General features: G+C 38.0%; 1 protein-coding gene across 4 annotated transcripts in view; it reads left to right on the top strand.

Annotated features, from left to right (window-relative positions):
* RAB3GAP1 (RAB3 GTPase activating protein catalytic subunit 1) overlaps positions 1 to 14,271 on the top strand; it is a 1,043,110-nt gene that overhangs the window by 1,018,011 nt on the left and 10,828 nt on the right. For all 4 annotated transcript variants that reach the window (XM_050750973.1, XM_050750977.1, XM_050750976.1 and 1 more), the window contains 2 exons: positions 5,312 to 5,449; positions 8,537 to 8,764. In XM_050750973.1, coding sequence (XP_050606930.1) covers positions 5,312 to 5,449; positions 8,537 to 8,764 — 366 coding nt within the window. The remainder of the gene's footprint in view (positions 1 to 5,311; positions 5,450 to 8,536; positions 8,765 to 14,271) is intronic.

Raw genomic sequence — 14,271 nt, 5'->3', positions numbered from 1 at the left:
TTAGATTGTATTTTTCTGAAGGCCAGGCTGGTCTACATCACCATTTATTAACAGTGAACACACACATTCACACACATGCTTCTCAACCTCTAGTAATTATTCTAGTTTTACATAGTTCTTATATCATTTGCTCACAGCATGATAGTTAGGAACACTGTCAGTGGAGTTAGATTGCCTGAGTTCAAATTCCATTTCTGCCACTTAGCATATGTATGACTTGGGGTATACATATTTTATCTTTCTTTGCCTTAGTTTTTTCAACTATAAGTTCATAGTACTTCCTACATCATTTAAATGACATGGTACCTGATAAGTGATTAACATAATGTCTAATTCAAAATAAACAATTTTTAGCTATTATTCTTCTGAAGACATTTTCTTACATAAGTGGCTATTATTGCCCCTCAAGATGCAAGGATTACTTAGTTTTTGTAACTAGTCTTTATATTCTGAAATGGGTTGATGAATTATAATATTTGTAAAGGGAGTTGTGTGCTTTGCATTATATCCCTCAACTTGGATTTTTTGTGGTGTATGATAATATGCTTTAATAGTTACGAATTTTAGTAAAGTACCAGGTATAGTGAAGTAAATAATAATTTGAAACATGAATTCTGTTAACTTTATTATCCATGCTTATATTGTTTCTTTGCCAGGTATAATTTAGTAGGTTTGGTTTTTGTTTTGTTTTTGATAGCCCTTATGCTATTTGCTTTATTATACCTTTTTAAAAGTAAGTTAGAATTTAGGTTTTTCGTGATTAAATTTTAGTATTAGAACAGAATCTTCTAATGCTAGAAACCAAGTATATAAGTGCATATTTGTTCCTTTTTTTTTGAAGACAGGGTCTCGCTCTGTCACCCAGGCTGGAGTGCAGTGGTGCGATTGTGATCTTGGCTCACTGCAGCTTCTGCCTGCTGGGTTCAAGTGATTCTTGTGCCTCAGCCTCCTGAGTAGCTGGGATTACAGGTGCCTGCCACTAAGCCTGACTAATTTTTGTATTTTTAATAGAGATGGGATTTCACCATGTTGGCCAGGCTGGTCTTGAACTCCTGACCTCAAGTGATCTGCCCACCTTGGCCTCCCAAAGTGCTGGGATTACAGGCTTGAGCCATCGCCCCTGACTCCAAGTGTATATTTGTTCTAACCTTCCTATGGAGAATGCAGTAGGTATTGAGGTCTTGTATAGACCTGGGTTTTAGGATCTAGCAGAACTGGATTAATATCCTTCATCACCATTTATTCACAGTATTGCTAGTACAAGCTATGTTTCCTTTCTGAGCCTTGTTTTTCTCATCTTAAAACACAGTAATAGATTAATTTCCATATTCTAGAATTTTATGCAAATGGAATAACATTTTTTGTGTGTATTCTTTCAGCATAATTATCTTGAGATTCACAACTGTATGTATCAATAGTTCATACATTTTTAGGTTTAGTAGTTTTCCCTTGCATAGATATACAACAGTTTGTTTATCCATTCACTCTTAATGGACATTCCAAAAATAATGGGCATAAGGAAATTTCTGAGGTAATGAATATATTCAGTATCTTGATTGTGTGATTATTTCATGGGGGTATAAACACACACATATGAAAATTTATCAAATGTGCCTTTAAATTATTGTATGTTGATTATACTTCTAAAAAGTTGTTTAGGGCTGGGAGAGGTCACTCACGCCTGTAATCTGGGAGGCACTCTGGGAGGCCGAGGCAGGTGGATCACCTGAGGTCTGGAGACCAAGACGAGCCTGGCCAACATGATGAAACCCTGTCTGTACTACAAATGCAAAAATTAGCTGGGCGTGGTGGCGCATGTCTGTACCCCAGCAACTGGGGAGACTGAGACATGAGAATTGCTTGCTTGAACCCAGGAGGTGAAGGTTACAGTGAGCTGAGATCATGCCACTGCACTTCAGCCTGGGCGACAGAGTGAGACTCTGTCTCAAAAAAAAAAAAAAGAAAACAGTCTTTAAGAAAGGAAAAATGAAAGTGTTTCTATCTTTTTTTTTTTTTTTTTTTGAGACGGAGTCTCGCTCTGTCGCCCAGGCTGGAGTGTAGTGGCTTGATCTCGGCTCACTGCAAGCTCCGCCTCCCGGGTTCACGCCATCCTCCTGCCTCAGCCTCCCGAGTAGCTGGGACTACAGGCACCCACCACCACACCCGGCTAATTTTTTTTATATTTTTGGTAGAGACGGGGTTTCACCGTGTTAGCCGGGATGGTCTCGATCTCTTGACCTCGTGATCCGCCCGTCTCGGCCTCCCAAAGTGCTGGGATTACAGGCGTGAGCCACTGCGCCTGGCCAAGTGTTTCTATCTTGTTCTAACACATCTGCAGTTTTAAAACCCTACTTCTTGATCTGTTTAATAAATATTGAATTCTTAAAAAGCAATAATAGTTTATATTATTCTAATTTGTTCAGGATTAAATCACATATCATATTTGAAAGCACTTGGCATGTAAGTGTTCAGCAAAGGTTAATTTTTTTTTGTATCCTTTCTCCTTCCAGATTTTAATTAGTTCTAGTCCCTTCCCCCACCTCTTTTTTTTTGACTTGGGGTCTCACTCTGTTGCCCAGGCTGAAGTGCGGTGGCTCAGTCATAGCTCACTGCAGCCTCAATTTCCCAGGCTGAAGTGGTCCTCCCACCTCAGCTTCCTAAGTAGCTAGAATTATAGGCGCCCACCACCATGCCCAGCTACTTATTTAATTTTTTGAGAGACAGGGTCTTACTTTATTGCCCAGGTTGGAGTCCCTATTTTTAATAAGCTAATTGTACATTTGTTTCCTTGGTTTGACTGGGTTAATAAACAGTCTGAAAAAGTTATTTTGGAAGCCCAGGCTGCTTCTTTCCTGAAATAAAAATAATACTTTTTAAATTTAGTGCTTTATTTTTCTTCAAAGGCCTGTGCTCCCTCCCTTATTTCAGATGCTTGAATTTTCACATTTGAATGTATAGTCTAAATCTGGATTGACTTACTCTTCTTTCAATGTACATTTTATGTATTTAGAAATTAATTTTTATATTTTGCCTTTAGGTAAATCTAGGCAAAATTTTCATCCATTTTACTTTCTTATTTTAGGTTAATTTTATTTGAATTGTAATCATTTTAAGTGTACTTATATGAAATGGTTGGAATTCAAAATGATCCCAGTTGAAACCAATGTAATTTCAAGCTTTAGAAGTTGGCTCAAAATATGCCATTAATCAGTTGCCTCTTCACTGAAAAATAATAAGACTTTATATAGTTGCTTCATAAGAATTCAAACATACTTCTGTGTTCCATTTATGTAGACTTAGGTCACAACATAAAATACATGGCTAGAAAAAGTTTGAAGACTTTACCCCAATGTACTAGAGCCAGGGCTAGAAGAAAATGTCCTTAGCCAGTGGATTGGAACCAAGCTAGTAATTCTTTTGTGTGTGTGTGTGTGTGACGGGAGTCTTGCTCTGTTACCGAGGCCTGAATGCAGTGGCGTGATCTCAGTTCACTGCAACCTCCACCTTCTGGGTTCAAGCGATTATCCTGCCTCAGCCTCCTGAGTAGCTGGGATTACAGGCATATACCATGCCCGGCTAATTTTTGTATCTTTTTTTTTTTTTTTTTTTTTTTTAAGTAGAGATGGAGTTTCGCCATGTTGGCCAGACTGGGCTTGAACTCCTGACCTCAAGTGATGTGTCTGCCTCAGCCTCCCAAAGTGCTGGGATTACAGGCTTGAGCCATGATGCCCAGCCTCAAGCTAGTAATTCTTAAAGTCAGCATTAAACTGATGTCCTGGATTCTCTTTTCTGTTTGCTGCTTGGTAGTTTTGCCACTTGGTGATCCTGGGCAAGGCGCTTTATCTCTGCGTCTCATTTTCATCACTTGCAAAATTCCCTGACCCCTCTCAGTGATCCCATGGGTCCTGTATATAAGAAAGCTTTGGGCATATTCAGAAACAGTATATGTGAAAATGTATGGCCCACATGCAACTTGCTGTTTATTCTCCTCTTTATCATGTTCTTCTATACTTACAGGTGGCTCAAATTTCCAAGTGGGAGAGATAGTCAGTGTCCTCTCAATATCTCTTTCTTTCCCTCCCATCCTGTGATTTCAGGGCTGTAGGCCAATGAAATGTAGCCCCTTCTTAATAGAAAGAATGAAGGCCTCTGCTCTTGAGTATACTCCTTCATAAGAGATTGAATATAATTTGTGAACTTGACTGAAATACTTTGAGAAGTATACTGACCCTTATTCAAAAAGAAAGTAGGAAGCTTATAATATAATCTAAGTATTTTGTCTTTAATTGCTAGTATGTCTTGAGCATGTGCCAGGATCTCTTCTTCACAGCAGTGAGTCACAAGAGGGTTGAGTGATTGCCCAAGGTCACAAAGCTGGGATTCAAACACATAGCATATAGTTTTTGGAGCCCAAGCTCTTAACCAGTATATAATACTAGTTACTAGTTGCTATTCAACCCTAAATCTCAGTGTGAGATTCTTGCTTAGTACTTGCAGGATAATTAAAAGTGATGCACGTTCATTGTAGAGAAAAGAAAATAAAAACTCATAGTTCCATAACCAGAGATGATCATTGTTAGAGCAATTTTTTTTTTTTTTTTGAGATGGAGTCTCACTCTGTTGCCGAGGCTGGAGTGCAGTGGCTCCACTTCAGCTCACAGCAAGCTCCACCTCCTGGGTTCACACCATTCTCTCAACTCAGCCTCCCAAGTAGCTGGGACTACAGGCATCCGCCCCCACGCCTGACTAATTTTTGTTTTTGTATTTTTAGTAGAGACGGGGTTTCACTGTGTTAGCCAGGATGGTCTCAATGTCCTGACCTCATGATCCGCCCGCCTCGGCCTCCCAAAGTGCTAGGATTACAGGCGTGAGCCACCACGCCCGGCCCTGTTAGAGCAATTCTTTCCCATTGTTTCTATATCAAACCATTTCTATTATAATTAAAATTTTGTTGCAACTAGTGACGGCATATATAATAATATCGTTAGGACTTCATTTCTTTGTCAGTAACAGGCAGGAAAATGTTGCTTAGTGGACCCAAATTCCTTTGTCTTTTACTATCAATCCTTGTCAAGGGAAACATGGTAATCTTACCTGTGATGGGGAGAAAGCCTGAAAGTGATATTTATTTTTCTTAATTTGTTCCTTTTTTAATGTAAGTTCTAAAAAACTTAGGCATTTCTCTGGATTTTTAAAAATACTCATCTTGTGACTGCTAGAGCTGAAATGATTGTTGTCTTTATTCTATTTTTATGGTATTTCTTTTTCTAAAAAGGACTGTTTGTGAGCTTTGTCCTTTTGTGCTTCACAGGAACCAGCACCTATGACAGAAGATCTGCTAGAAGAGCAGTCTGAGGTTTTAGCTAAATTAGGTACATCGGCAGAAGGGGCTCACCTCCGAGCACGCATGCAGAGTGCCTGTCTGCTCTCAGATATGGAGTCTTTTAAGGTGGGTCACACTTGCAGAGCTCTGGGGTCTATTTTGAGCTATTCTGGGATGAAACTGTGAAAGTCACTCTGTAAAGTGGTATAAAGGCGAATGTCTTTTTGTTAAGTGTTTGGATTTCATTAGTAGTTCAGCACTCTGCCACCATCCCCCCAGAGGACATAGTCATACTTGTTTCTGAAGTTTTAAAAAAGCAAAGATCCAGTGTTATTAATAGTTGAAGGTTGAGAATAGAATCATTCTATATGTGAATTGCAGTGGTTTCTTTGTGTTCAGCCAATTTAATGAAGACTTTTAGGAAACTTAGGATTTAACATGGGTCACTTCACTCAGCGAACTTTTGAGTACCTATTGTGTGCCTTGCACTGTGATTAGATGAGTTAAGAAATACAGTGCTTACCCTCAATTACAGTCGATTGAGGTTGTGGGAGGAGATATGTAAGGAATTGTCATGAGTTCTCTTAGGAAGACAGGGTCAAAAAGACTGACTCTGCTGAGTAGGTCATGAAAGGTTTCTCAGAAGAGTCACTATTTCAGATGAGTAGGCATTTGCTATCTGAAGAATATTTTAGGGTTGGATATAGGTCAGTATTTCGAACATATAGGATTCAGGGAATGGTGACATTTGGCTTATTAGCTTAAAAACTAGGAATGAAGAAAGGACTTTTATTTTTGAAAGCAAAGGCAAGTCCACCTATATTTTAAAACCCCAAGTGGGTAGCCCCATGGGCTACAGGGCTTCCTTTCCTACTGCTGATAGTCTGAACTATCCCCAGGCCCAAACTTCCCTCTTTAACCTGTGGTGGCCTCCACCTTCCCAATCCATTGCCCCTACTCAGTCTTGCTTCTATACTGTTTAGGCCAGTGTGAGTTTGATTTTTCTCTGAAACACTTCTGTATTATTTTTAAACATAAACACTCCACAAACACCTATGCCACTTTCATCCTTTTTAAGTGACAGTAAAGAGAGCCTTTTGTTTCCTGCTTATTTTACCCATCTTTACTAAATGAAAAACTCTTCAGTGAACCTCTTAAGAGCTGTATGGTTTCCTTGGAGACTAAAATGATACAGAAAGTCTGCAAGTTCTACACTGCCATGTGACAAGAAAGAGATAAGTTGCTTTAAAACAATTAGTTGGTACAGTGGATAAAGAGAAGCCAGTTGGCTCTTGGGGCACATGTCAGACCAAAAGGTAGAGAAGGCAATTGACTTAAGGTGTGTATGCACAGCAGGAAATACCAGCCTCCGCAGCAGTAATTTTCCATCTGACCTCTAGCTGCCTTCAGAGTCATCTGTTCCTATCCTGCTACAGTGTCTTTGCAGAGGCATGCATGGGAGGACATTCCAAATAGGAACTGTGAAAGTTTTTCCCCGTGGAAACATACTAGTCCCTCTTGGTAAGGTTCTATATAGTTCCTCTAACACTGCCCTTCAGCAAAACTGTGATTCATTAGACTATTTTGGGCTAACCTGGGTACCTACAAATCTTTCTTGACATTGTTTTAACCAGAAAATAGACAGTAATTTAAATAGTCAACTTACATACATGCCCATAGGTCGAAATCAGATAATACATTTAAGGAAATACGTAGTTATTCTAAAACAGATATGGTTGCCTTTACTTTTTGTATAGGGATGAGTTAGTATTAGGGGCTATTGAGAGGTCCCAGAGTATTGGAAACATACTAATATGGGCCTGGGCACCTACACCTACACCTCAGAATTCCAGAAGGAGAGGGTGGATTCTGGAGCATGCCCTTGTGGTACATACCTTTAACAATAAAGAGAAGAAAAGCTCAAGTGAGCCTTGGCCTTCTGTTGGTAGCTGTGTTCAGCCTGGTATAGTAAGGACAACCAGAAGGAAGAATTTTGGTATGAAATGCCTTTCTTTAATACAATCTATAGTGTGTGAGTGAATATTATTTTCTTTTGAAGTTTATGCTCTTTACTCCAGGCCTCTGGTTTCCTAGGATGTTTTCATGTGGGTATGATGTTGACTGACTAAGATCTAGATCTTTGTACATGAATCCTGAGTCACCCAGTATCATGAAATAATCTTGACCCACTGCTTTTGCCATGGACTGTATCATAACCCTTTTATGTTTGTGTTGTTGACAGTCAGTGAAGGATCTTCTAGGGGATATGCCCTGAGGGGTATATCCTAAGATGGTAGGGATAGTCATGCTGGTAGCCCTTGAGCCCAGTGAGGAGAAACTGGTAGTTTTACTCTTCATATTTAAGACAGAACATTCTCATCATGGTAGTTTTCATGCCCATCCTTAGGACTCTACTAGTACATCACTGGAACATTCTCATCATGGTAGTTTTCATGCCCATCCTTAGGACTCTACTAGTACATCACTGGAACACTTGCAGAAAGACCTCTGTGCCTTACCACAAACACTGGGAAGCCTCGTTTTTTTTTCCAGGCTTGAAGTTAGAATCACTGAAAAGTTTTTGGCATACATCATCATTAGTCCTATAGAACTATCCACTGAGTAAACTTTAATCAGTTTGGTTCCAGAAGCGTGAAAAACAGTAGTTTGAATTCCAGCTGCTTAACAGCACAAAACCGATTAATTTGATGGTAATTTGTTATATAAAGTATAAGAATTTGATGGCAGAATAGAACAGTTTTGAGGTTAGCTGATATTTATTGCAGAACCAGTGTTGATTTATTGAGGAAAAGAAGAACAGAACTTTTCCATCACTGTGTTATTCTGATCATGTGGTGTATTATTTAATTTTTACTTTTCTTAGTATTGAGTAGTCATTATATTGTAATATTAAACTAAGTTGTGTAACACATAATGTGTTTAAGGAAATGATTTTCTCTTTACATCGAGTTTTTATATCCAAATTCATTGAATGAAAGTGTTTTATTTTTCTATAAAGCTGAGAAAATAAAAATAAAATTATTTTGGTACTTTAACATCTGACCTGTTTTAAAGGTGACATCCAAATTCATTTTACATATTAGATTGTAAAGATTAGATAGGCTTTTTTTTGAAAATACAATTTTGCAAACAGGCTTATTAGTAACTGTTGATTTTCGTTTGATTCTGCTGAATTTTTTGGTCTTATTTTAGGCAGCTAATCCAGGTTGCTCCCTGGAAGATTTTGTGAGGTGGTATTCACCCCGGGATTATGTTGAAGAGGAGGTGACCGATGAAAAGGGCAACGTGGTGCTGAAAGGAGAACTGAGTGCTCGGATGAAGATTCCAAGCAATATGTGGGTAGAAGCCTGGGAAACAGCTAAGCCAGTTCCTGCTAGAAGGCAAAGGAGACTCTTTGATGATACACGGGAAGCAGAAAAGGTAATTGAGATTTGAGTCTCTAATACTAAAATGCAAATTACTGTTCTTGCAATTTAGGAACTCACTGTCATAGACATGAGAGCTCTGGACACACTTGAGGTGCAAAGCATTGAAATTCAATGAGCCTTTTATATATCTACTTTCACATTTAAGATTCTAGAACTAGTTGCAAATAGGGCAAATAACAGACATGCATAGTTTAAACAGACTGCTTACCATTGAACTGTCTCACAGTATATGTTAAAAGTGTTAAAAATGGGTATGTCCTTTAAGCTAGCAGTTTCCATTATTACCACAACATTTATTAAGGAAATAATGAGAAATTGTATACAAAGACCTATGTATATGAATGATGTTCAACAAAGTTCTTAAGTGAAAAAGTAGAAACAACCAAAGTTTCCAACAACGGGGACTTGGTTCAATAAATTATGGTATATACCTTAGCGGCCAGCTTTGCAGCAGCTATTGAAAAACATTTGGAGTTATGGAGAATATAGTGGCACCTGCCTGATATTGAATTGCCCTGCACACCTTCCTACCTCCTCCAGCCCCCCAAAAAAGTCCCATGAAATCAATAAGTAAATAAATCCATGCATTCAGCATTCCTAAGAGACAGAAATTTCAATGACCTTCAAATTAACAGTAAATAGAAAGAAACCAAATTCCAGTGGAGCTACCACTGCTGTAAGTCTATGTAGATATAGTGAGTAGGGGGCAGGAAAAGACAAAGAGCCAAGAGATACAGAAGACTTAGATGAAACACAAAGTCACCCCAGAAAGAGAGAGCCTAACACTACATGCCGAAACACTGAACACAGGTAGGGTTTGCTATTTCACAGCACTTGCCACAGGGAAGGGGCTTGAATGTAAACAGGACTAGAAATGGAGCCTTGGAGAAGATCAGATACACAAAGAAGCAGTGGATGGGAATGATGGGAAAAAAGGAAATAAGAGGGGAAAATTAAGGATCTTGCAGAAATGAAAGGAAAACAAGACAACCAGCCTCCCTCACCCGCCTCTGTCCATTAAAGAAACTTCAGAAGAGGGCACTTTGAAGCTATTTGTGATATTACTAGGAATGGAATAGAACAGACCGTATCCATATAAAACTACTTTACAAAACAGAAAATGAAAATCAGATCATTTCAGCTAATGAAAATATTTCCCAGAAAATCAGTCACAAAACAGAAGAAAATTGTAACATAACATTCCAAACTGAATCAGATATCCTCAAACAGTTAAGGAGGATATGAAAAAACCATGTTTAATAAGAAATACTAAAATCAAGAACAGAGATGGACCAAAAAAACCCACAAAGAAATGAAACCGCAACTGATTTAGCTCAGGATAGAAGTAAAAGAAAAAAAGACAACCATATAAAAAATGAAGACTAAATTACAGGAGGCCCAAAAGAGAATAGATTTATATTTAAAATTTATAAAAGGCATTGAAGAAAAGTGGGAAACAACCAGGAGGATGAAAATGAGATATAGCAGTAAAGAAATTGAAGAGAAAGTAGTATAAATGAAAGACAAGAAAAGTAGGAATATTCAATTCATTAGTTTCCTTTAAGGAGAAAAATCAGAACACTAAGACAGAACTAATACAGTCCTATGGCTTAACAAAGAGGATACATTTTGAGAAGCTCCTCGTTAGGCAGTTTTGTCGTCATGGGAACATCATAGCGTGTACTCATACAGACCCAGATGGTATAGCCTACCACTCACTTAGGCTAGAAAATTAATGGAATACAAACTTTCTATTAAACAATATGGGTGAAAGGGGAAAATACAAATTGAAAGTACAGAATTTTTGCAAAACAATGAGAATGAAAACACTACATATGAGAACCTATAGGCTATACTTAAGAAATTGATGAAAGGAACTTTCATAGCCCTAACACCTATATCAGTAAAAACAAAAGAATGAAAATAAATGAATTAAATTCCTAACTAAAAACCCGAGAAAAAAAAAGTCAAATCAAAAGAAAACAAAAGGAAGCAAATGAAAAGGAGAGGGTGGTGAAAACAGATGAAATGAATGAGTTCAATCTAGTTCTTTTAAAGTCAACAAAATAGAGAAGCCATTAGCTAATTTAATCAAGAAAAAAGGGGAAAGCACATATGTAAAATAAAATAAGTGACAAAAAGGGCACATATTAATAACTACTGATACAGAGGAAATGTGTTAAAAATACTGCTTTGCACATCTCTGTGTATGTAAATTTGAAAACCAAGTTGAATTAGACAATTTCCTAGGGAAATTCCTACCAAAAATAGAATTTATATGAAAACTAACCCCAGTAAAAACAGAAAGTATAAACAGACAAATTTTCATAGAGACAATTATCAAGGAACTGCCACATTAAAAAGAACCAGGCCCAGATAGTTTCACAGGGAAATTCAACTAAATATCAAGAAACCATATAGTCTCAATGCTACATAAATTATTTCAACACATGATAATTGGAGGAAATTTTCCAACTTCTATGAAGCAACTATAACATTGGTACCTAAACCTGATAAAGATAGCATATCTTTAAAAATAGCAGACCAATAATACTTAAGAAATTTAATGCAAAATCTGAAGTAAACAGACTCTAATATCATTTTAAGAACATAATACATGTTGATCAAATATGAGATGATTATTTAGAAGTCTGTTTATATAATTTGCTTCATTAATAGGTCTAAGCAGAAAATTATATCATTATCTCCATTTGTGCTGAAAAAGCTTTTGATACATTTAACTTAAAACTCTTGGGAAAAGAGTGGAATAGATGGCTACTTCCTTAAAATAAGAAAACATATAGAAACTTTAGTCCTAAACACAGCATCTTAATTGGGGAAGCCATAGGGGGTCACTAAGGTCAGGAACAAAGTAAGGATGCCTGCCATCTCCACTGCCAATCAAAATTGTTCTGCAGTTATTAGCTAGTGTAATTAGCAAGAGAAAGCGGAGTTATGGGAGTTGAAAGAAGAACTCTGTTTGCAGTGATAGGACTGTAAATTGGAAAATTCAAAAAGTCAATGTTAAAACTAATGAAAACAGAAGAATCCTGCAAGGCAGCAGGATATATAGTTAACATATAGTAATCAGTAGCATTCATATACACTAATAACCATTTAGAAGATCTAAATATAATTTTCATTGTAAGGGGAAAAAAGGTAAAATGCTTAACAGAAAATGTTTGAAATCTTAATGAAGAAAATAAAACGCTTCTCAAAAACACACTTGAACAATAGAAAGATAGCCCTCAGACTGCTAGGCTCAAGTGATTCTCCTGGCCCAGTTTCCCTAGTAGCTAGGACTACAGGTGAACACCATGCTGCCCAACTAATTATTTTTCTTAATTTTTTATAGCGATTAGATCTCACTGTGTTGCCCAGGCTGATCTCAAACTCCTGGCCTGAAGCAATTCTCCTGCCTCAGCTTCCCAACGTGCTGGGATTACAGGTGTGAGCCACTGTGCTATAACCTGTGCTTTACTTATTCTAAAAAATAAATCAACAAGGATGGAAAGAGGAAAAATAACCTAAACCTGAAAGCAAGTTGAGACACATTAATCCAGCTGTATTTTAAATAAGTAACATAACCACACCGACAGGGATTGGTGAAGGGAGGATGGAAAATCTAATCCAAGTGATTTATGGACACATCAAATGTGTTTGACTCTATACTCTCAGTTGTGGTGGAGGATGGGACTACAAAAATATCTTGAGGTCAGGTGCGGTGGCTCACGCCTGTAATCTTAGCACTTTGGGAGGCCGAGGCGAGTGGATCACCTGAGGTCAGGAGTTCGAGACCAGCCTGCCCAACATGGTGAAACCCCATCTCCACTGAAAATATAAAAGTTAGCTGGGGGTGGTAGCACACGTCTGTAACCCCAGCTACTCAAGAGGCTGAGGCAGGAGAATCGCTTGAACCTGGGAGGCGGAGGTTGCAGTGAGGCGAGATCGCGTCACTGCACTACAGCCTGGGTGACAGAGTGAGACTCCATCGCAAAAACAAAAAAAAAATCTTGAACCCTATTATCTAAGCTTGTTTTTTGTAGTGATATGGATAGAGCAATTCTGAAACTCTTTCAGAAATGCATTATTGGTTGGGCGAAGTGAGTAACTAAATGTGTTGGTGTTGTTGGAAGTCAGAATTTCTTACTGCGGAAGTGAGATGCAAATATGAAATGAAGGAAGGCAAGGAAGAACCCAGTGTCAATGAATTGGAATTGGAGGTATTGGTGTGGACTTACGGGTTTTTAATATATGGATAGGTGTGTGGGTATGGACATAGTAAGTATTTGTGTGTACGCATATATACAAGCAAACATTCCCCGGCTTTCTTCTGAAAGAGTCTAGAAGCACTGACACCCTCATAGCAGTGAGCACACATAGCTTGATTTTTTTTTACACATTCCTTGTGGTTACTTTTAGTAACCATGCTTTCCTCAGAAAAATGACTGATTTCAAGGTTGAGGCAAGGAAGGTACAAGATGAACCTGGAACATCCTGGATTGCTAGACAGTAGGGGAAGTGCTTTTAAAAAAGATGGGGGCATTTCATAGAGAGCTAACTTGAAGGGACTCACATTGGCCAAATCTGGGACAATTTGAGTTCTAAATATTTAAGGACAGGAATGATTATAAACCGTTGGAAAAAATAGGAATTCTTGGAACCATATTGATAATTAATGGATAAACAAAGAGCTAGAGGAAAGGGGAGGTCATTTCCTACAGAAAAAAGATGATTGGTAAATGTAGAGGATATGTTGGACTTGGAAGTCTTCATTTTGTAACCATGTTCATAGTAAAGATTGGTTCAGCAAGAATCATGAATAGATATTAAGTCTAGGTGGAAATTTGAAGAGCATCATCTTGCATGATTTTTAAGTGTTTCTCTATAGAATGCGTCTGCATTGCAAGGAAAGTGGAGAAATAGGACAGTATCTCCAAATTAACGTCACAAATGAGGAGTAAATGGAGATCGTACACATTGGGCTGTGATACTCTGACGTACCCAATACCACTTATATGCTATTTGGTCTAGGCATGTAAAATCTGAGTCTAATTGTGAGGGAACATTAGATGAACCCAAAATGAGGAACATTCTATTTTTAAAAGAGTTTGAAAAAAGAAAAATTTGCACAATTTTGGGAGCATATTAAAGACACGTGAGCCAACTGAAATCAGAGTTCCCAACTGGCCAAGACTGAAACAGTTTGAACAACAAAATAAAATAATATTGGATTGTAACTCAGAGTACAAAATAAATATCCTTGAGTTCATACTGATAAAAATAATTGATTGGATATATAAATTAATGGGACAGAAGAGACAAATCTCCTGTGCAGAATTCTAAATGTATCTAGATACTCCACCCTCAAGGAGGTGAAGCTAATTCCCACTCCGCAAGTGTGTGCTGCACGTAGCGCATTCCTCCCAGAGAGCACAGCACACAGAGAGGGGAAAAGGAGTGGCGCTACAGGGCAGCAACCCACTGACACTGTCTCAG

Source organism: Macaca thibetana, chromosome 12, assembly GCF_024542745.1.
Source record: "Macaca thibetana thibetana isolate TM-01 chromosome 12, ASM2454274v1, whole genome shotgun sequence".
Taxonomy (NCBI): Eukaryota; Metazoa; Chordata; class Mammalia; order Primates; family Cercopithecidae; genus Macaca; species Macaca thibetana.
The sequence above is the reverse complement of the archived record's forward strand: the minus strand, read 5'-3'. Positions and strand labels throughout refer to the sequence as shown.